This window comes from Canis lupus, chromosome 26 (genome assembly GCF_048164855.1).
Source record: "Canis lupus baileyi chromosome 26, mCanLup2.hap1, whole genome shotgun sequence".
Classification (NCBI taxonomy): domain Eukaryota; kingdom Metazoa; phylum Chordata; class Mammalia; order Carnivora; family Canidae; genus Canis; species Canis lupus.
The window spans coordinates 11400334-11423942 of record NC_132863.1 but is presented as its reverse complement, the minus strand read 5'-3'; the positions used below and the strand labels follow the sequence as shown (position 1 = coordinate 11423942).

The 23609-nt window shown below is 40.0% G+C and overlaps 1 protein-coding gene and 1 long non-coding RNA gene across 8 annotated transcripts in view; one reads left to right on the top strand and one right to left on the bottom strand.

The window, feature by feature from the left end:
* Positions 1 to 23609, bottom strand: part of TASP1 (taspase 1) — a 315899-nt gene that overhangs the window by 35799 nt on the left and 256491 nt on the right. For 5 of the 7 annotated variants that reach the window (XR_012018237.1, XM_072800052.1, XM_072800049.1 and 2 more), the window contains one exon: positions 20897 to 21954. The exons of 1 other annotated variant lie outside the window; for it this stretch is intronic. Coding sequence is in view for 3 of the 6 variants with exons in the window: in XM_072800049.1 (XP_072656150.1) it covers positions 21862 to 21954 (93 nt within the window). In the remaining 3 variants the exon portion in view is untranslated. Of the gene's footprint in view, positions 1 to 2603; positions 2766 to 20896; positions 21955 to 23609 lie in introns of those variants that run through there. One more of the 7 variants, XR_012018238.1, reaches the window with a different exon arrangement.
* LOC140618066 (uncharacterized) overlaps positions 2863 to 23609 on the top strand; it is a 51349-nt gene continuing 30602 nt past the window's right edge. Inside the window, exon 1 of the long non-coding RNA XR_012018241.1 lies at positions 2863 to 2952. This is a non-coding gene — a long non-coding RNA (uncharacterized lncRNA). The remainder of the gene's footprint in view (positions 2953 to 23609) is intronic.

Genomic DNA, 23609 nt, shown 5'->3' with positions numbered 1-23609 from the left:
ATCTACATACAGCCAAATTATAAATTATCGTATGAGGAAGAATAAAGACATTTCAGACACATCTCTGGACTGAAAAAATTAGTGCCTCCCATGTGCTGTATCTTAGGAAACTACTAGAGAAGATGATGTTACAAAAGGAGGGAGTAAGTCAAGAAAGTGAGAGATGTGGGGATCCAAAAATGAGGCAACCCAAAGAGGAAGTCACAGGGCAATGGTGAAAAAATACTCCAGGATAAAAACCATGCAGCAGCCCTAAAGACTGCATCAAAACAGGAGAATGCAGGGGTTTCGCAGGAAGACCATACAGGAAGAAAGTAGAATAAATTATCTGACATATTTGAGCTTTTGGAAAAGCTATTAATGGGTGGGTGTTGACAGATTGGATGGGAAAAATTAAGGTAGGACCCAGAAAACCCTGCAAGAGGAAAGCAACAATAAAATGAAGCATTGGGCAAGAAAGATAATCATTATTCCCTACTTGGTTCTGGGGGAGACCATATTTGGCAACCATAACAACATGAATAGTGGCAATTGATTTAATTAAAAATTGTGTCAGAATTATGAAAATAGGGAGAGAGGAAAGGGGAGAGAGTGTGCAAAAGTCTGTGTCCTTTGCAGGAAGTCAACACACAGGGTTGTTTTTTTTTTTTTTTTTAAGATTTTATTTATTCATGAGAGACACAGATAGAGAGAGAGAGAGAGAGAGAGACACAGGCAGAGGGAGAAGCAGGCTCCATGCAGGGAGCTCGATGTGGGACTCAATCCCAGGTCTCCAGGATCACGCCCTGGGCTGAAGGCGGCACTAAACCGCTGAGCCACCAGGGCTGCCCAACACACAGGATTTAAAATGAATAATTCAGAAAAAAAGTATAAGGAAACAGATAAATACTAGGAAAAAAAATAGTTGAAAGCAGGTAGGTCTCAGGCAGCAGGACTTGGCAGTAGGAAGTGGTAAGGTCCTTGTTCTTTGGGGGCTTCTTTAATTTTTAAATTATGTCCATATACTTTACAAAAAAACAAAACAACTTAAAAAGGGAGAGAGAAATTATGGCTGCCAAGCTGTAGATCAGAGAACAAGGATTTAGTTGCTGAGGGGAGCCATAAATATAGTAAAGCCAACTTTCTAAAGGCTCCCTTCTGCACACACTACCCCCAGATGATGTGACAATATTACACAAGGGAAGAGAAGGAAAGCCATGCCCCAGCTCCACCCTCCCTTTTGGGAAATTCTTGGCTCAATTCACAATACTGAGTCTTTGTTTCATGGTGTTTGCAGGACTCTGCCCTTTTGGAGGTGAGATGTTTACTTTCCATGGCCAGAAAGTTTCCTACAACCCTATCCCACCATACATGTGGCTGGGGAATTGCACAAGCCCTAGCATGCTTCCTTCAACACTGTGTGTCAAGCCTTGGCCACGAATTATGTGTAATATGATGGTGCCTTTGGAATGCTTTATGGACTGGCTCTGTCTTCCATCTTGACCAAGTGAATGGTTCATGATGTGGCTAGGGAACTGATTGGTGGGGAGATGGCCACTTAACTCAGCTACATTTGAATGCGTCTCTAATTCTTTCTGCTCTCTTTCCTCCTAAGCTCCAGTCTTGTTTATCTTGATCAAGGAGATCCTCCATCCCCAAAAAGTCTAATAGAGAGCTTGCTGTTCCTCACTTTGCAGCAAAATAGCTATGTTGATACCATGCACAACCTTGCTCATACCTTAACCACTACTGCTTCCTAAATGTTGAGACATCATTAGAATCATATGCTATTATACCAATGTGCTGTTGGTACTTCCTCTCATTCTTTATTCCCACTGGATTCTTGACAGGAAACTAAAGTTTTATTTCCTAAAGCAATCATAAATCAAAAAATAAAGAAAAGTCAGAGAAAGGGCAGAAAGAGAGAAGCCTCACAAATCTGTATCTTGCTGTTGAGATGTTAGTAAGTATTTTATATAATATGAAGTTTTATGGCTTAAATTCAAGAGGTGGGAATGCAGTAGCTAGTATTCCAGTCATGCCTACAGATTTTTCCAGATTTAACAATCAACAATATGAGCAATCATTGTGAAGCAATAGTCACTTCATTCAGCATATAGAAGTCAGAGAAGTGGGGATCCCTGGGTGGCGCAGCAGTTTGGCGCCTGCCTTTGGCCCAGGGCGCGATCCTGGAGACCCGGGATCGAATCCCACATCGGGCTCCCGGTGCATGGAGCCTGCTTCTCCCTCTGACTATGTCTCTGCCTCTCTCTCTCTCTCTCTCTGTGACTATCATAAATAAATAAAAATTAAAAAAAAAAAAAAAGAAGTCAGAGAAGTAATCTGCCTTTCTCTGCTTAGTCTTAAAGAACTGGGTTTTGGGAGTGTCAGCAGCCTCATAACTTAACTCACAGACTAAGCCTACATCAACATGACTTTACTATTTGTTCCAGGAAATTCTTGTCCAGTAAATAACCTCAATGTTTCCTCCAGGATCTTCCTGTAAGTAAATACTTATTTTCAAACAATGAACTATTCAATCAGCCCCCTTTGTCAGGCCAAAAGTTGTTCTGTGGGACAGATCTACTTGCTTATCAAAGCATACTTTGCTCTAGAACCCTTACTTTTCAGGATGCCCGGTGGCTCAGCGATTAAAGTGCCTGCCTTCAGCTCAGGGTGTGATCTTGGGGTCCTGGAATTGAGTCCCACGTTGGGCTCCTTGCGTGGAGTCTGCTTCTCTCTCTTCCTCTCTCTCTCTGTGTTTTTCATGAGTAAATAAACAAAATCTTAAAAAAAAAAAAAAAAATAGAACTCTTACTTTTCTGTGAACTTTGCCTGCTTGCAATCCCCACATTGAAAGGTCTGTCTTAAACCACTCAAAACCAGATCTAAAACTCTACACATACCTGCCTGGACCTTTCCCTCTGAAGCTACTACTAAGGCTTTGTCAAGGTGGCGTTCTCCTCTATTGCAGTAAGTAATAAACAGCTTTGTTTGATCAGCAGAGTCCTGCTATGATCTTTTTAGGGAGTTGGCAGTCAACAAATACATGCATTTTAATCATTTGTGTACTGTCACAACTGTTAGCTTCACAGTCTTGTTCTGATAACCTATTTTACATTTCTTTCATTCATTTGTGCATTCATTTAAAAAAATTTTTTTTGAGACCTACTACGAGCCAGGGGGGGTTAAAGAATCTTGGTTCCTCATTTCATGAAGTAAGGAAAAAAGACACTAATCAAGAATTCCACAAATATAAATTACTATAAATTGTGCTAATGCTATAAAGGAAGGGATGTGGTGCCAAAGGAACATTTAATAGGCCTACTATGGGAAATCTGCAAAGGATTAGTCCATTGGGCTGAGCTAGGAGGAATGAGTAATCTCCAGGTCTGAAAATTGGGTCTCAAGTGTAGTATGAAGGACAATTTTGCAAGCTGAAGGAAAAATTCACTGGTAATAGGTTAGGAATTCATTAGCATTCTCTTCAGTTCCTTTATCTTCAGGATTAGATAACCATTTTGTTTCTTCTGGCTATTTCTCTTTCACAGAAAAGAAAAAGAAAGACAAATATATTTCAAAAGGAAGAGAACCAAAGAGAAAAAATAACATATCCATGTTTTTCACTGTTAAACTCCCTTTTTCCTGGTAAGAAGCAGTCATGGTAAAAATGGAAGATCTTAACCACTCTAAAAAAGTCTGGCAATATCTTATATTTATATTTTTATATAAATGTAAAATACCATATAACCCAGGATTTTCACTCTTAAGTATTTATCCAAGAGAAATGAAACATACACCTACACAAAGACTTAAATATGAATATCCTTAGCAGCACTATTCTTTTTTTAAAAGATTTTATTTATATATTTGAGAGAGAGCACAAGCAGGTAGAGCAGCAGACTCCAAGTTGAGCACAGAACCGGATGCAGGGCTCGATCCCATGACCATGAGATCATGATCTGAGCTAAAATCAAGAGTCAGACTTTTAACTGACTGAGCCACCCAGGCACCCTACAGCACTATTCTTAATAGCCCCGAATTGAAAACAACTTGGTTCTCACCAACAGTAGAATAGATAAATAAATTGCAGCATATTCACTAGTGGAACACTAAACAGCAGAGGCAATAGGTAACTTACTGCTATATGCAACAATAGGGATGCAGCTCTCAAACACATTCTAAAGGCTGGATGCAAATGAATATATACCACGATTCCACTTACATGAAATTCTATAAAAGGAAAAAAAAAAACACCACTAATTGATAATAACAGAAAACAGATAATGGTTACTAAGAGCCAGAAGTAAAGAGGGGCTGACTGCAAAGGGGCATTAGGGAACCTCTTGGGGTGATAAAAATGTGCATCTTGATTGTGGTGGCAGTTACACAGGAAGATATGTCTGTCAAAATTCATTGAACTGTACATTTGAAATGGGTCTATTTTATCTACATAAGTTTTAACTACATGAAATTGATCTTTTTTTCTTTTAAATGAACTGAGAGTGGAAGAAATTTTTTTCCAATGAGATTGGTGAACTTTACTCCAAATTTGATTGAGTCAAAGTTTTATGTCAGTCTTGCTGCAGAGAAAAGAACTATATACATCGGGCTAATCCAAAGACTGACAGAATTCTGGTGGGGAGAAGAAATGGCTAAGTAATTAATCATTGTTAGACTAGATACCAAATGAAAGAAATGTCTAGTTAAAGATCTTTAGAATCTTAACTGACAGTCAGTGGACAGTCACCTGGGAGGATGAGTAACTGGTTTTTCAGACATGATCTTAATCCCATCAGAATTCATCAGGAAATTGGGGTGCCTGGGTGGCTCAGTCAGTGAAGTTCTGGCTCTTGATTTCTGCTCAGGTCATGATCTCAGGATGAGATCAAGCCCTGCCTCAGGCATCACACTGGGCGTGGAGTCTGCTTCATTAAGATTTTCTCTCTCCCTCTGCCCCTGATCCTTTCTCTCTCATCCTCCCTCCCCCCTACCCCCAAAAAGAAAGAATTCATCAGAAAATTGCTTCTGCATTTATCAGGAATGCCAGTTTCTTCCTATGAGGAGGTTTGTGTATAATAACTCATGAAAAAGGTCCAATTCCAGATAAAATTTGGTATATTTTTTTTCTTCCAAATATAAATTCACTAAAAAAAAAAAAGGTGGAAGGAAAACACTTTGAAATGTTAAGTGTTGTGATTACTTCTCAGTGATGGGATTATAAAGGAACTTCACTTTAATCCTTGTCTGATTTTTTAAAACCTTGTCTAGTAAATCAAGTATTACTTTTGTAGTTCCAGTAATAAAGAAATGTTTTTCACCATAATTTCAACAAAGAATTCCATTTCTTCATTATAACATGTTTGATTATGAAAAATGAAGTAAGAAATATGAAAGTGCTGGCCTGGGATCTGTGGAGGGCGGACAAGCCATGTTTTCTCAATGGCACTAAGCTGAGGAGTGAAGCAAGGTTAGGAAGGGAAGAAATTCCTTAGAGAAGGAAAGATGCCAGGAGATGGAGATAAATAGTGCCATGGCCATTGGGAGAGGGGCAGGTACTGATTTAGTTTTGGTAGTTCTCCTCCCATCTTTTGCGCTTGTAGTGGCCAAAGATGGACAGGTAGCAAAGGTCCACCTGATGCACAGCAGCTTGCCCGGTGCTCCTGTCCATTGGCTTATGAGCTGGACTGAGACTCCTACTTTTGTAAACAAAGACCCTGGATTTGAAGTCTACATATTTGACCCCTGAGATGGGCCAAATGGTTATCTCCACTGAAATATCTGTGCCCACTGAGAGAAAAAATAACTTGGAAGTGACATGGAGTAGTTTGCTGTTCATCAGGTGCCCTACCTACTGCATCTTCCAAGACCAGATTAGGAGGCATCTTTCTGAGTCAGCCAGCTCCTCATGCTATAGCTCAGGGTGTGCATTGCACAGAGGAGGAAAAGAGAGAACTCAAAGGCAACTTGTAGATTTTGCACATGAGCCACTGAGTAAACATCAATATTGTTGAAATGGTGAATTCCGGGGAAGGAGCAAGCCTGGGGGTCAGGGGATGGGGAGATAGAAACTAAGTGTTCTGTGTTGGACATATTATGAAATGCTTTGTTAGGAGTCACAGTGGACATACCAGGTCAGCAGTGTGCAGTTTAGGTGCGTTCAGGCTGGAGATTTGGGGGCACAATACTTATGGCCATAAGACTAGATAAAATCATCTACAGAGAAAAAAGGGCTGAGAACCAAGCCCCAGGACCACCAATGTTCAGCGGGAGAGAAGAGAAACCATAAAAGGATACTGAGAAGAAGAAATGAGGGAAGTATGAGGAAAACCAGAAGCATTAAGTGTCTCAGAATCCAAGTGAAGAACGTCTTTAATTCTAAATCTTCGAGAATTCCAGCTTCTAAAGAAGAACTCCAGCTATCCTTTAAGCAATGGCTGCACTATTTCAGCCCAATGACCTACCACTCCTAGACCTACTGAAAAGATATTTACTATGATTAAGTCTTTGGATCATGGCCCAACGTCCCCCCAGTCACCTATGTGGTTGATTTTTCCTCCTCCTGCCCAGGGTAAGGTTAGCCAAAAACAAGTCCCCTGCATAAGAGATTCATTCTCTGGCCTTTATAATATAAAATGAGCCTTTCCCAATTTCCCAGCATTGACTGCCCTGAACGAAGTGTGCGTTGAATAGACATGTTCTCCCAATGAAAGATGGTTCCAAAGAGCACTCTTCCAGGTGTGCACCAAAAAAGCATTTCCTCTTTTCTTACAGACTCTGCACTCATCTTGGTACCAAGAGGGTATGGCCTTACTTGGCTAAACACACACACACACACACACACACACACACACACACACACACACACAATTCAACTCAGCTCAGGGACTAAAAACACTGAGGAGCTCAGGAATTGGTTTTAGGTGTGGAAGTACCAAAATCACCACCACCTAGCTCTCGCTAAGCCTTAGGCGTTGTAGCTAATCAGTAACATTGAAAGACTCCTTTTATGGAGGCTTCCCCACCATCAATGAACTCATTTTATATAAATATTTAGCCAGGCAATAAACTGGACAGCCTATATTACTCAACATCAGTCTCAAAAGACCCTCCCGATTTATATACACAGCATTTTGGTGGAGCAATACATTTTACACGCATGACATGGTCAGCGATAAATATACCAGGGTAGGTCAAACCCTATTTGGTTCTCTGCTTTTAACTGTCTTGGGCTTTGTGTGTTTCTTTAATCAGTTGGATGATTTAGATAAACAACGTGTATTAGTCTTTGTAAGTAGAACATGCCTTGAACTTTCTCCAGATATTCATTCCCATTCATCATCATAATAGTTGCTCCCCCTTGGCCATCATTAAGATTAGAAACGTCCTTGAACCATTTAATGATATTCCACAAGACTGGACAGACTTTTCATGCCTTGATGAATTGTGATCACTCAGCTTAGACCAATGAAATTGGATATCCTTTAATGTGCCTGATGACTTTAAGGAGTCAGAGAAACTGACTGACTTTAGGGAAAGCAGTGCTCAGGAATCAAAATGGCTTCACAGAATAACCATTCATTTGGGGGAAGATGTATGATTTAAGTAAAAATTGATTAATGAGTTAATATCTAATCTGATAGCTAACTGCAATAGATTTTATTTCTTTGTTCATACAGCTGAATATGGTTTTATCTTCAAGTGTCCACTTATTATAGAACTCATTAGAATTCTTAAAGCAGATAGGAAATCATTTTTTAAAGCGTAAGTTAGAATGTTAAACGAGGTTCTTTCAAGCAAAGTGACTTTTATATGTTCACACCACTGGTAAGGAAAACAATATAAAAACAAGGCTGGGCTAGAATGTGTTTAACTACCTTGGAGTGAGAAAGACTAGTTGCCTCTATTTGATGGTGGCCTGCAGCTCCAGATGGTCACCATGGGAGTGATGTGACCCCCAAATGTCTGTGTGACACAAACAAGCAGACTTGGCAATTTGTCCCATAAATATCTTTAGTATCCTCACAGATTTTTCTATTCCATCAACTCCGAAAACACTGACATCACTATGGTTTAGAACTGGCTATTTATAGTAGCATATTTAAGTCATCTTTAAGTTCCTCTGCAAGCCATGACCTGAGACAACAGGGTTAAGAACAGGACATGAGTGTAGTGGAGAGAGCAGTGTGCTTGGAGTCAAAAGACCAACTCCTGGCTCTCTCATTGGCAATTTGATAATTGAGGAGCTTCAGTTTCTTCTTTTGTTCATCATTTATTCATTAATCATCTATAGTGTGCCAGGTGCTGTCCTTGGGTTACAGGATAGAATGTAATAGAACATGGGGCTCAACATTCCATGTTGAGGACCTATCGAATATAACTTCCTCCCTTCCAGAATTGTCATATGTGCCAAATAAGAGAGCATAAGTAAAAGCACTTTATAAGGTGTTTTTCTCCCAGCAGAAAATCCCGAGATAAGAAACTGAATGCATGGGTTTTATTGGAGAAGCACAAGAAATACTGGCAGTGGGGCTAGGAGATGGGAGAGGGGAAGGCAGCCAATAAAGGATGCACTGACAAGGCGATCACCACTGTGGGAACTGGAAACACCAAAGGGAAATTCTGGGAAGTGGTGCAAACAAAAGCCCCAGTGATATTCCACTCCAAAGGTGAGGTATTTGGGGTATTTGTACACCGACTCCTGAGAATCATGATGTGTTAATGCCCTGGTGCTTCGGTGTGCCACCAACAGAACAGTCTTCTGTCATTTGGGAGAGAACGCACAGGCACAGAGAGGCAGAGTATGGTAATTGCAGCATATGGCAATTGGAAATCAGCTGGATCACACTGGAAATGGTGGTGTCTAGGAATATGGAGGGGGACAGTCTGTGAATGACACAGATGCGTAAAGAATGAGCCTATTATCATCATTACTCTACTGTTCAGATAGTGCCTATCTATCCCCAACCATGTGCCCTGGTATTTAAAAACCACTTGCAGGCTAACTTACAGTATACTAGTAACTCTTATTAACCAGCTTGATGTGGAAACACTGTAGACTTGTTTCTCAAACTCAGTTTGTGAGTCCATATAGATGGAGCCTCCAGAACCCACTAATTCAATGCATTCTGCAATTTAAGAATTTTTCATTTTGATGATAAACTAAAATGAATTAATAAAAACATATTCAGGGTCAACTTGCAACTAATTCGGGCCGGGCAATCTCATTTGCATTTGAATTTTGGATTATAGTAATGCTGATGCCAAATGAAGATTGCAGGTAGCTAGAAAAGAGTAAAGTGAGAGAATTGAGTCATGATCAGTAATAAGGTATGCTGAACATAAAATAACCTTTGTGGTCTTATCTCTATGCCTAGGGTTGAGCAGAAGTGGTGCATGGATCAGTCTATGTACACACCACCTTTTGTCAGTAAACCCTCAACTAGGAGTTTTTCATGAAATGGCTACATCTCACTTTCCCAGGTTATCTATTAAGTGGATTGGCTAGAAAAATAATGGATAGATAGTTAAAAACAAGTTTATTGTCAAAAAGGAAGTATAAAGCACGTTAGCAACTCAAATGATGCCTATCAAATTCAAAATCAAAAGAATCAAGTCAACTAGTAAAATATTCAAGTTTCCAAATAAAGGTTCCTGTAATAAAACTTGGACTTCTGCTTCTGGAAAGATGGAGTAGAGTCACTTTCCCTTATTCCTTCCACTAAGTATAGCTAAAAATATGGAGCATTATATATAAAACAAACATGAGAAAAGTTGGAAAGGTAGAGAAAAGAAGACAGGCCAGTTTGGGACCACAAGTCCTGAGGAATATGGTGATGAATTCCCTGAGTTTTCGTTTTGCCTCAGCTAGCCCAGACTGGATGCTGGAGAAGCCAGCAACCCCAAAATAAATACCAGTGGACACAGACAAAAGAGCCCCAGGAAACTGCTCTCTCAGGCTATTGCAACAGAAAACTTTTAGATCAGATGGCTCTACTTCCAGCCAAACACCACAAGAAAAAAAAAAAAAAAGAGTTCAACCCCACCCCCACCCCCTCCAGTGAGGGTCACAGGGAGAACCTAGACTTCCATCCTCAGATTAATACAGGCATCCCAACACCCCCTCTGCCAAGTGAAGTCATAGAAACCCGAAGGGGAAAGGAGACTTTCATCTCCTGCAGGGAGTAAAGAGCCACCTCCCCTCCCAGTGGGCAGGATGTCAGCAAAAGTCCTAGTGGGAGCCTGAACTCCACTTCCACCAGGGGGTAATGAGGAACCTCTCCCCACTGGGTGTCAATGGAGCTGAGTGGAGAACCCAGACTTCTCCACTCCCATCTGGCAAGTAAGAAGGAAGCACTCCCCTTCTCCCACAAAAGTGGCATCAGAGGAGACCTGCAAAGACACAAAATTTAAGGAAGATCCAGAGACTCATAAAATGATAACCAAAATATCCAGGTTTCAATGAAATGCCACTCATACCAAGAACCAGGAAGATCTCAACTGGAATGACTAAAGACCATCAATAGATGCCAACATCAAGATGTTAGAATTATCTGACAAAGAATTTAAAGCAGCCATTGTAAAAATGCTTTGACAAGCAATTATGAACATGCTTGAAACAAATGAATACAAAATAGAAAGCCTCAGCAAAGAAATTTAGGATACAAAGAAAAATCACATGGAAATTTTAGGACTGAAAAACACAATAACCAAAATAAAATCAAACAATGATTTAAGGTAAAACAACAAAAACAGTGTAATATAACCATCATATTATTGTTAACATAAACTTTGATTTTAGATTTTGTTGTTTTCACTTGAAAATCTACTTGGATTTACAACTGTAAAAGAGCTATACACATAGGAAGTTTATACTTAGTTTTATGTTTGTACACTTTTAAGTGGCAATAATTTGAAGTAATTTATGTTAATACTAGGAAACGGTTTTTTTTTCCTTTAGGAGGCTCCCTCATTCAAACAAGAAAATATTTTTTAAATGACATTTATAATGTCTTACGAGTGAATGGTATCTCCCCCACCAAAATTCATACGTTGAATTCCTAACCTCCGGTACTTCAGAAGGTGACTGTGGAGGGAGGGCCTTTAAAGAGACAATGAAGATAAAATGAGGTCAGATCAGTGGGCCTTAATTTGATATGACTGGTGTCCTTATAAGAACAGGAGCTTAAGACACTGACATGCACAGAGGAAAGATAATGTCCGAACAAGACAGATAGGGATGGCCATCTACGAGCCAGGGGTAGAGGCCTCAGAAGAAATCAAGCCCACCAATACCTGGATCTCAGACTTCCAGCTTCCTGAACTGGGAGGAAAACAAATTCATGTTGGTTCAGCTACTCAGGCTGTGATACTTTGTTATGGCTGCCCAAACACAAACTAGTACATAATGCAACTGGAAATTTGGATCATTTAATAGACTTTTAATGACATGAAAGAATTATTGTAAAGTGTTTTAGATGTAATAATACGGGCAAGTTATTGTGGTTATGTTAAAAAAAAAAAAACACACCTTAATTTGGGAGCACCTGGGTGGCTCAGTTGGTTAAATGTTTGCCTTCAGCTCAGGTCACGATCCTAGTGTCTTGGGATCGAGTCCCACATGGATTCCCAGCTTAGCTCAGCGTGGAGTCTGTTTCTCCCTCTGCCTCTGCCTCTGCTCCTCCCTCCACCCCCACCAGTCCTCTCTCTCTCTCTCTCTTTCTCTCAAATAAAGAAGATCTTTAAAAAAATAAAAATACCTTAATTTTTAATTATACATGTGAAAAATGTTTGGAAAAGCTGGAAATGACCAACCAGGAAAGTGAAGAATTTGATAGGGCATGGTATTCTTTACCAATATTTATTCCTAAATTATATCCTAATTTTTTTCTATTTTTTAACAACTTACTGTTATATATAACTTAAGTTATATCTTACACTATCAGTCAATTCACTCATTTAAAGTATACAATTCAGTGGCTTTTATTCTCAGAGTTGTGCCATCAGTACAGAATTAATTTAAGCACATCATTAATTAATCCTAAAAGAAACCCCACACTCCTATTTATCACCACTTAACTTTCCCCATTCCCCATTCCGCTCAGCCCTAGGAAACTACTAATCTATAGATTCTGTTTCCTTAAATGTACCTATACTGGGCATTTCCAATAAATGAGATCATACCATAAGTGGTTCTTTGTGACTGGCCTCTTTTGTGTAGCATAATGTTTTCAAAATTCTTTCATATTGTAGTATTTATCAGTATTTTATTGTTAAATAATATCCAATTATATGGATATATACTACATTTTGTTTATCAGTTGTGAACATTAGGATTGTTTCCACTTTGTGACTATTATAAATAATGTTGCTATGAACATTCATATACAAGTTTTGTGTGATACGTTTTCATTTCTCCTGGGTATATATCTAGGAGGGGAAAAACTCAGTGTTTAACTAATTGAGGAGAGCTGCCTGACTGAGTGGCTGCATCTCATAGAATAAGTTGAGAAGTGTCCCCTCGTCTTCTGTTTTTTGGAAAAGTTTGTGGCATTAATTCTTTAAGTGTTTGGTAGAATTAACCATCTAGTCCTGGGCTTTCTTTCTGGGAGGATTTTTGATTACTAATTTAATCTCTCTACTTGTTATAGGTCTATTTGGATTTTCTGTTTTGTTCTGAGTCAGTTGTGGTAGTGTGTACCTTTCTAAGAATTCGTCAATTTTAACTAAGTTATGTGACTTTTTGGCATTTAGTTGTTTATGACATTCACTTTATATTCTATTTCTGTAACTTAACATTGTCCCCTTTTATTTATGATTTTATTAATCTGAGTCTTCTCTCTTTTTTCTTGGTCTGTATAGATAACAATTTGTCAATTTTGTTGATCTTTTCAAAAAACCAGCTTTGGCTCTATTGATTTTCTTTATTGTCTTTCTACTCTCTATTTAATTAATCCTCATTATTTCCTCCTTCTACTTGCTTTGGGTTGAGTTTGCTCTTCTTTTTCTCATGTCTTAAAGTGGAATGGCTTGGTTGTTGATTTGAGATTTTTTTTTCTTTTTTGATGTAGGCCCTTACAGCTATAAATCTCCTTCTAAGCACTGCTTTAGCTGAATCCCGTAAGTTTTTATATGTTATGTCTTTAATTCATTTCAAAGTATTTTCTGCTTCCCCCATGTGTGTTAAGATTTTATTTTTAAGTAATTTCTATACTTAAAAATAATAAGTAATGTGGGGCTCAAACTCAAAACCCCAAGATCAAGAGTTGCATGCTCCACCGACTGAGCCAGCCAGGTGCCTCTACCTTCCCTGCGTTTTATCTTTGGTTCATTGGTTATTTAAGAGTGCCTTGTCTGATTGCCACATATTGCTAAATTTGCTCAATTTCTTTCAGTTGGTAATTTCTAATTCTATACTATTGTGATCAGAAAACATACTTGTAATGATTTTATCCTTTAAGTTTATTGAGGTTTGTGTTATGGCCTACTCTAAGATCCATCCTGGAGAATGCTTCTTTTGTACCTGAGAAAAATGTGTACTCTGTTGCTTTACCTACTCCTTTACCTAGTAGGGTGTTGTATAGGAGTCTATGAGGTGTGCTTTGTGGGTAGTGTTGTTCAAGTCTTTTATTTCCTATTGATCTCTTGCCTAATTGTTCTATCCAATACAGAGTGAGATATTGAAGTCTCCATTATTGCTGACTTGTCTATTACTCCCAGTTGCATCTGCCTTTACTTCATGTACTTTGGGACTGTGCTGTTACATACATATGTCTATAATTGTAATGAATTCTTCATGGATTGATCCTTTTATCATTATAAAATGCCCCTCTTATCTCCAGCAATACATATTTGTTCAAGTCTATTTCATCTGATAGGAGCAAAGCCGCTCCAGATTTCTTAGGGTTGCTGTTTGAGTGATATATTTTTCCATTCACTTCAACCTATTTGTATATTTGAATCTAAAGTATGTCTCCTGTAGAGAGCATATAATTCAAATTTATTTTTTAATCAAACCTGGCAATCTTAGCTTTCTGATTGGATTGTTCAATCCATTCACATCGGTAATGATTGACTTTATGTGTCAATTTAGTGGGTGTTGGGGATGAGATCTAAATTAGTGAACCCTGAGTAAAGTAGATGGCCCACCATAATGCTGGTGGATCTCATACAATCAGTTGAAATCCTGAAAGAATCCTTGAGCAAGAGGATTGCTTGAGCCTTGAGCAATCTTTGAGCAAGACTTCCTTCAGACTTCCTCTTCACCTTTGACTCTCTAGGGTCTCCAAACTGCTCGACTTAACATGGGCACTGCATCGCTGGGGCTCCTAAGTCTCAAGCCTACTGGCCCACACTGCAGATTTAGATTCACCAGGCTCCATAATTGTGCAATCCAATTCCTTATGTGTTGGTTCTATTTCTCTGCAGAACCCTAATACAACATCTAATGATATTATGGTTAGATTCTTTGTTTTCTATATGTCTCCTATATCATTCCATTTCTATTTTGTTCCTATTCCTTTACCGCTTGTTTTGCATCAAGTGAATATTTCAAGTGTAATTTAATTCCTTTAATAGTTTTTCTACCATTTATTTAGTTATTTTCTTAGTGGTTGTTCTAGGGCTTCCCATATATATCACTTTATCAGAATCAGCTTTAGATTTATATTAACACAATTCCTGCAAGAAATATGAATGTTACTTCTGTATAGCCCTACTCTCTATTCTCTCTTTGTGTGCTATGTCACACATTACAGCTACAGATGTTACAAATGCAACAATACATCATTATAATTACTTAGTATAATTTTAGGTCAGTTGAAGAAGTAGAGATAAGAAAGAGCAAGTATATATTTGTAGGTTTGTTGTATTTACTTTCTTCAGCCAATAGCTAGCGTGGAAATGGAGATCTCATTCTTACAAGCTCATGGAACTACATCCTGCCAGCAACTTGAATGAGCTGGAGACAAATTCTCCCCTAGTACCTCCCAGAAGCAATGCAGCCCTGCCAACACCTTGATTTTAGCCTTTCAGGTACTGGAGCAGAGAAACCAGCCAAGGACTTCTGACTTAGAGAATTGTGAGATAATTACATATATGTTGTTCTAAGCTATTAAGTTTATAACAATGTGTTAGGCAGCAATAGAAAACTGTTCCACACTGTCTCTTCCATATCATCATGAGGCACCCTCATTTATTCATTCAAAAAATATTTAGTGAGGACCTCTTATGTGCCAGGCATTGTCTTAGGTGCTGGAAGTATAATATGAATGACAGAAAAATCCCCGTTTTCAGGGAACTTACCTGCAAAAGGAGGGAGACACATAAACCAAACAAATGTGTCAGTTATATGGTAGATTGGAAAGTGGTGAGTGCCAGCAGACAAAAATAAGGCAGAAAGGGGACACAGAGTGGTGGTGGGGGCATTGTGGTGAGAAGGATGTTTATTGAGAAGGTAACATTTAAGAAAGAGTTGAAGAAGAGTTACCTTTCCACGGAGAGGTAAAGGCACACGCAGTGGCTCTGAGACAGGAGAAGGTCTGGGCTGCTGGAAGGGTAAGGAGGTCAGGATGGCTGGAGCAGAGTGAGCGAGGGTTATAACAGGAAGTGGGTCAGAGAATGACAGAGAGCAGATCCCACAGTCTTGTAATTACTCTGGGGCAAGGTGTACTATGAGGTTTTGGGCAAAGGAGCATCATGGCCAGACTCATTTCAGGCTGCCAAATGGACAAGGAACTGTGAATATGGGGAGGCCAGTGAGGACCTTGTAGTCATAACTCCGGTAAGAGATGATTTGAATGGTAGCGGTGGAGAGAGGGAGAAGTGTTTGGATTCAGGACACATTTTAAAGGAAGGCCAATAGCATTCAGTAATGGATTGGTTAGAAAATAGGAGACAAAGTAAATTCAAGGATTTCAAGTTGGTGGTCCCCAAAAAGCTTTGCCTCTCTGTACAACTACCCTAATGCAGTCCCCTCTTAAATCTGGGCTGAGCCAGGTAACTTGATTTAAGCAATAAATGTGGCAAAAGTAAGGCTGGGCCAGTTCTGACCTAAACCTTAAAAGGGCCTCGTAACTTTTGCTTTTATGCTCCTGGGAATCCTTGAACTGCCATGTTTTACAGGAGAAACAGCATGAAAAGACCAGGTAAGAGTGGCCAAAAAGCAGAGGGAAAGGCCCTGAACCTGCATGGAAAAAGAAGGAAGCTTATCCAGCCCAGCCCCCAGCTCACACTCCCACTGAATACAGCATACCCGTGACTACCAGCAAGAGCCACAGAAAAACCAGAGTGAAGCCAAGCATAGTTGACAGAACTGTGAAAAAACAAAACAGTTGCTGTTTAAACTACTAAGATTATTAACCTCCCTAGGTTATGCAATAACAGGTGAAAAAAAAAATGACCCCAAGAATTTTGGCCTGCGCACCCAGAAGGATGGAGTTTACCATCAACTAGATGGAAAAGGATGCTAGTTAATAGGTTTGGGGAAAAAACTTGGGTGGTCAGATTAATATCTTACTACTTAGAAAAAGAATACAGTTTTCTTGATATTTTAGAAGAACAAGATCATCTATCTTTTAAGCACTGCTGGATTTTCCAGGACCAGGAAAGGCCATTTGAGGTGCAACTTTTTGGACCTCCAAAAAACAGACACAGCAACGATTAAAGGAATTGTTTAGATTTTTTTTTTCTATCCAGGTTCTGAAGCTCTGCCAACAATCAGTGTAATCCCCATCAAGGCAGGGAAACCTCGCCCAGTTTTTCCAGCTTTGCTACTGTGGTTTCAGGGCTTTGGTGACTCTACCATGTAAAGGAGAAACCACCGGGTAGCTTTCCCTCCCCCTTTCCACAACTGGTCACAAAGAACCATCTTGGGCTTGGCTGACGGGCTTCTTGGGGCTGAAGGCACAGCCTCGGAGGGAGGCCCCTGCCAGTTTTAGATGTAATCCTTCCTGTGGTCATACACTTTAGAGACAGCAGTATGTGGGCAAAGAAAATTGCCTGGTCAATTTGGTCAGCCTGTAGGTCTCTGATGATAGGCATCTGGGCTACTACTGTGTAAGCTTGAACCCAAATGAAGTTTTGGGGAAAAGCAGTACGTTCCTTAAGAGTTCTTAATGCCCCAGAGCAAATATTAATGTGGAAGGGTTACTTTTACACTGTCAACCTCCCACTCACTCACTCCCACCCATATAGCCTACGATGTCTACCCACTCACATCTCCTTCTTCATCAGGATTTGGGAAAGTTTTAGGATATAGCTAAACTAAAACAAATTAATCATATTCCTGGGGGCTCATTTCTTCTGGGCTCAACCTTTTCTTGGACTAGTGTTTCTGGGAGAAAAGGGTAGCTTCCACCCATAGGCCCCTCTTGGTCCTCCACACCGCGACTAACCACTGGAAGCTGAAGTTGGATAGGAGACTGGACTTCATGTCACAAAGGGACTCACAAAATTGAGCAATTATAGGGTGTATGACAGAAGAAAAGTTGATGTGCTTGACTTAGTAAACGTTTTAAGAAAAATGTTGAGAGGCATTTAAAAGAATTTAACCATAAAATTATGCCAAGGATATATAAGTTTGAGAGATAGCATTCTGAGAGTGGGCGCCATATAAGGTGATCCAACATGGTCATCATGGAGATGTGTTTGTGACATGGGGACACTATCACTGCTTTGGTCTCTTCAAATCTCTTCAGGTCATTACACACTTTTGGCTATGGTTTCTTCCGAGTACCATTAACATGACTCCAGATTCTTTCCCTTACGGAGTCCCTCAATCCTTGGTGGATTGTGGCTCTTCAGCTCGTTTATTCTCCACCTCCTTAAAAGTATGCACCTTCTCTCCAGCTCTCCAGTGCCTGTCATTACTGACTACACTGTGAAATTCCCTTCCACTTTTGTGGCACATCCAGCCTTAGACTTGCAGAATGTTCAGTCAGACATTATGGATGAAGATGGGTCATGAGGAGCATAAGGCAGAGAGAGACCCCAGTGCAGTACATGAGCAGACTCCTGAGTTTACCCTCTCAGCAGAAGAGGGTATAAAGGTGCATCAAAGCCTCTTGGCCAAGGAGAAGGGAATGTTTCTTACTTTCAAATCCCTAAGAAGCAACCCTAAGACAAGGTGGCAAGTGCAAGTAGTTCATCTGGGAGATGGCCCCAGGATACACAAATAGGGGAACTAAGAAGGATACAGGGAAGGGAAGAAGGCCAACATGAGTGTATTAATAAGTCAACTACCAAAGGAGGGCAACTGAAGCTTAACTCCTCTGGGAAATCTCTCACAAACTGTGTGGAACACGTACCCAGACTTACACCACCCAAGAGGCAAGGGAGTTAGTATATTTATACAACAAATTCTGTTCATCACTTGTTGAGAGCTGCTTCTGGGGCCCACTGTTTCCTGGGCATGTCTGGCCTGCCGCGTGCAGGGACAGTGCAGCTTTCTATGGTTCCAGAACAAGCTCTCAGGCACAGAGGTGCAGATGCTAGCCTCTGAATGTTGTCTGGGGCACAGGAAGATCGATGGGCAACAGCAGTGGTCTGTGCTGGGACCTCTGCTCAAGCTGCCTTTCAGACCTTGCCACACTGCTTGTTGTGTGGATTTGGGGCTTGAGAAAGTAGACACTGACTGTACCCAGTACTGGAGATGGATTCCTACAGATGCCTTAGGATAGGATATACATACTGAACAGCACTAGCCGAACCAATAATAAATGAGGTCATTTGTATAGGTCTGGAGATTTTTCTACATATCCTTAAGTGAAAACAGCAGGTTATATAAAACCATTTTGGTGTTAAAACCATAGAAAGCTTATGCATTAAAAAGTCTACAAGGATATAAGACAAAGTGTTGTTAACGGTTGTCTCTAGGGAAGTGGGGTTATGAGTTAATTTTGTTGTTATTTGTTGCTCTCCTTATCGATTTTCTGATTTTTTTTTGTAATGAGCATGAATTGTTTTTGTAATAACAATGATCAGATCTTTTTAAATTACACAATAATTTAATACAATCTCAAGATTCAGGAATAATTTCAGGACTTTTCTAAATGTTCCTTTCTTCACCATCTCTTTTCCTCCCTCCCCACTCGGCCCAGTGCTTCAAAACAGAATGACCTTGCTTATTTGCAAGTGACTGCAATGTACTGTCACCACTGTCAAACATGGGGCAAAGAGGGCAGTTAGGCAAAAAAGACTTTTGAGCAGCCAAGAGAGAGGTTTCAGTAGCCATAAGCCAAAACTCATCCACTTTGCTCAGACAAGTGCCATAGACTAGCATTTAGGACTTAATCATACACACTTTGTACACAATTCTAACCAACATTGCCATCAGACTTCAACTTCATGCTTCAAAGCAGCAGTGAAAAGAGGAGGAAGGGCCTGCCCCTGTCAGACACACAGGAGGCATGGAGAAGAGGCAGAGCTGATAAGCGAGGACAGGTCCAAACAAGGCCTTCACGCCTCAGCACCCGGCCTGGGTGCTCCCACTTTTAAGGTAGAGCACAGGCCCTCCATCTCCTTGCCACTTCCAGAAGTGTCCCATTTCCAAACCCAGAACAAGATCAAGTGATAGCCTTGAGGAGTTGAGTCCAGGCTTACTTATACTCAATTGAATCAAGCATCCAATGATTGGGGCATAAAAAGAACCTGAATACAGGCATAGAGTAAAGATCATCCATGTGAAAATACTGCTTCGGAATTCGGTGACAGAAGCCAGACTAGGGAATGAGGTTACTTTCTTATCTGTTTCTACCGACCCTTTCTACTTTTGTGTGAAATGAGGTCGATCATCCTCTGGTTCCAGGATGCTCTTTAACATCTGATCTTATCGCTAAGGAAATTATACTACCCTTTACCATTTTGCCTCCATGATTCTGAGTATCACTTTTTGGGCCTCCTGGTTTGACAATATTCCTAAAATTAAAAAAAAAAATAGAAATTGTAGAATAAAGCCTTAACAAGCTGTTCTTGGAGGGACTGAGCTCTTTTATACTGACCAGTTTTTAAACTCTTCATAAAAGGGGTCTTTAACAAGCCCAAACTTTTAAATATGAGTAGAATAAAGTCAAAAGAAGATGAAAAGAAATGGCATTCCTGGTGAAATAGGTCAGATGATTTTCAGACTCCAAAGTGTCCTGATAGTTTTACGTGATCCAGTCCAGCTCCTCAAAAAACTCTGCCAACAGGTAACAGGTTTTTGAAAGCTTTTGAAGCCAAAGGCTCCCCACCAGCCAGCCCATCGCTTACGAAGTTCTCAGCCTCATTAAGAATGAGAAACAGATACCACGGCACCAACCTGTCTACGAGAACACAGCGAGACAAATGTAATTGCCTGTACAAGGAATATAAATCAGCAACTCCCAAATCATTCATATTTACACCCACTCCATTTTGGTTGTCTTTCCTTTATAATTTGGCCATACATCGATGTCAAGTGTATAATTTCATCTGGGGCTTTATCAGTTACCACCCAGAGCCATGATTATATGGTGCAGGGAACTTCCTCTCCCTGAGTGAGTCTATCTTTAGTATCTCCTTGATAGCCACTTCTTACTCATAAAATCAAAAGAAAAGTCTTGGTTTCCTAATGTGGCTCCAGAATCACTAAATATAACATTTAGAAGCAATTTATCAACTGAAACCCTTGGGTTTTCAGTTGCCACTACAATTTTTGAAAGCAAAGTGTTCTTATTCCTTCTGTTTTTGTTTTTTTTTTTTTATCAACTTGCATTTGAAATTTTAGGGATTTTGATACTGACCATCCAATTATAAACGAAGGTCAACTTTCATCTCGTTAGTGTCCAGCCTAACTGCACAAAGACAGGTTTCGAACTAGCAGAGTCAGAGCAAAAAAGAAAGGTATGATTTCTGGAAGAAGTAACATTTTACAAACAAAATAAAAAATGGTTCTCCAATCTAGGGTTCAAAAGATAATTTATTAATCTGAGAAGAGGAGTCACACACTATACCCAGTAATATGCTTCTTTTATTTTTGGGCCTTTTTCTTAAAAATATATTTAAACAAGAAACAAAGATAATATTGAATTTTCCCATAAATTTTGATTTCTTATTTACAGTGTTACATTGTAAATAACATTCCATTATACACAAATTAAGGACTGTGCATTACCGTATGTTCTCTTTACATATTCTCTCATAATATAGTACATATAGCTTGAAGATATGCAGTATTTAAGCTTAGAAAAGCTTGAGGAAAGAAGTACAAACTTTATCAATAAGACTATTATTTAAAAAGGTTCTGACCTTAATTCTCTGCTAGATTGTTTCACTGAAACCATTCTTTGTTAAAGAAAAAATGCCCCATATGAGGGATGAGAATAACAGTTTAAGTTACCACAGGATCCACTTAAACTGGTTAACAAATAAAAACACTTTATCACTTATTACTGTTATTAAATGGAGCACTACCACTGTCAAATCATTTAAACAAGTAGATTGACTCTTCAGACACATACATTAACGACAGCTGGTACCTCTTTATGAAATCAAAAATGTTTCCTGCATCTTTAGGTTTTACTTGTAAACAGTAAAGCACACATTCTGTAAAGATGATTTAATCATTCCTGGTCTTAGTTAGGTTACACAATAAGGAGTTTCTATTTCATCAAGGGGGAAGCAAGCCCACGCACTGCACACACACACACACACACACACACACTGCACACATTCAGTCCCGCTCACCCGCCGAAGACCTGCATGTCACTGAGCACTAACTACAGCCACGCTAGTGTCGCAAGCGGTGCACGAGACTGCAACAGGAATTATAAAACGGTGAAGATAAAACATCCAGCTTCAGTTAAAAACCCCGAAAAGCTCAGGTTCTGAAATGCCTCTCAGACGCTTCCTGCTCAGCCTGAAGGGTCAGTTCACTGGGCTCTCCAGGCGGCAAACCCCACCTTCGATTGCCACGGACTGTCCTGCCACTGCACCAGGAGGGAGTCTTGAAATGTGAGTCTGCAGAGAGGGAGACAGGAGAGCGTTAGAAGTGCCAGCTGTGTCCTCCCGTGTGCCGAGGGTGGAAGAAATGCCAGAATGACACAGCCTCTCTTTGCTTCTCAGCATCTACGTGGTAGCAACCTTTAAGTGCAGAGAGATCCTCTTTGTTCCAATCTTGCAGGGAATGTTTACTGAGCATCTATGACATGCTAAGCACAGCCCTAGCAACTGGAAGTATAGACTGAACAAGACAGCTAAGGGCCCCTCAAGGGCCCTCTCAAGCACAGAACTTACAATTTAGTCCTATTCAGAATAGTAGTTAATGGTGTTAATGCCAACTATATTGAGCATATTCTAGTTCTCTGAAAACCAGTCATTTATATACATTCTGTCTTCTAAACATCCAAAGCAACTAAGAATAACGGATTCATGTTTACATTTTATTCTCTAAGGGAGTTGAATAGCTTGCAAAAGTTCAGATAATTAAACAACCAAAAAAGTAAGTGAGGCAATGAGAAAAAAGAAAAATAAGAGCTTACAAAATAAGGAAAGGACAGGCGTGAGATTAACATGCAAAATCTAGCCTGAGTTTTGTACCCATGCTAGAGGCACACTCCTGCCTCATTTCTCAGCTTCTTCATTCCATGACCACAGAGGGGGTTCATGTGTGGCCAGGAGCACAACAAACCAATTGCTCAGAAGGGAACCACTATTCCTGGTACAAGGCCTAGGAACTACTTCTCATACAGGGCTTCATACACAGTAGGTTCCTCGTTTAGTGGATGAGTGAAGACATCAGCTGCACAATAAGGAGTTTTGTAGGGCTGAGGGTTAACTTTACTCAAGGGAGGCTGGCCTGATGGAAAACAGTAAAAGCTGTTCCAGAAGAGGGTCAGGATGACGTCAGCCAGGAATTCCTTTTTTTTGATGATCTGGCTTAATCTGGGGAAAGATAAATGTCGGGAGCTTCTAAGAAGAACAGAAGGACTGTATATCCCTTAGGTAATCCTCTCTAATTCTGCTACTCTAAACAAGTTTTTCCTAAGGACTGAATGGAAGTGGGTTCAAGCCCCAGGTGAGACTGTTAGATGTGGCTCGTGAAGTGGCCAAACCTAGAGTGAGAATGACATCCTCTCATGCAACCAAATATGAAACAAGCCTATGTTTTAGATGGAATGACAGCTAATTGGTTTGTAGTTTGAGGGTGGACAGTATTCTTGAATCTCACTGTACAAGTCCTATTAGAGTAGCTGATATAAGTCAATAATTTGGAAAGTTCTAGAGAACAGGAAGTGTTCTCTGGGCACTGTGTTTTTCTGTGTGCCACAAGGGTGAAGTCTGTTGCCTCAGGTCAAGAGCTGGGTGAGGCAGTCTCTGTGGGATCTCCTGGGATACAGCTATCAGTGAGTTTAGCTCACTAAGTTCATGCTTCTGGAAACTGTGTCCCAGGATCTGGCCTCATTATTACATCAGAGGGCCAAACTTGGATCTCACCATATGGATATATTGTACCTGAGAAGTCCACAGTAGGAAAACTTGTGGCTCTTTGGTTTCTTGCGATGCCTCATTAACCCAGCGGGAGTTAGAACAGGGTGTGTGGTTTAATTCTGCTACCCAGGAGTGTTTGTCACATCAGGCACAAAAATCTCAATTCTCACAATTCCCAGGGCTCA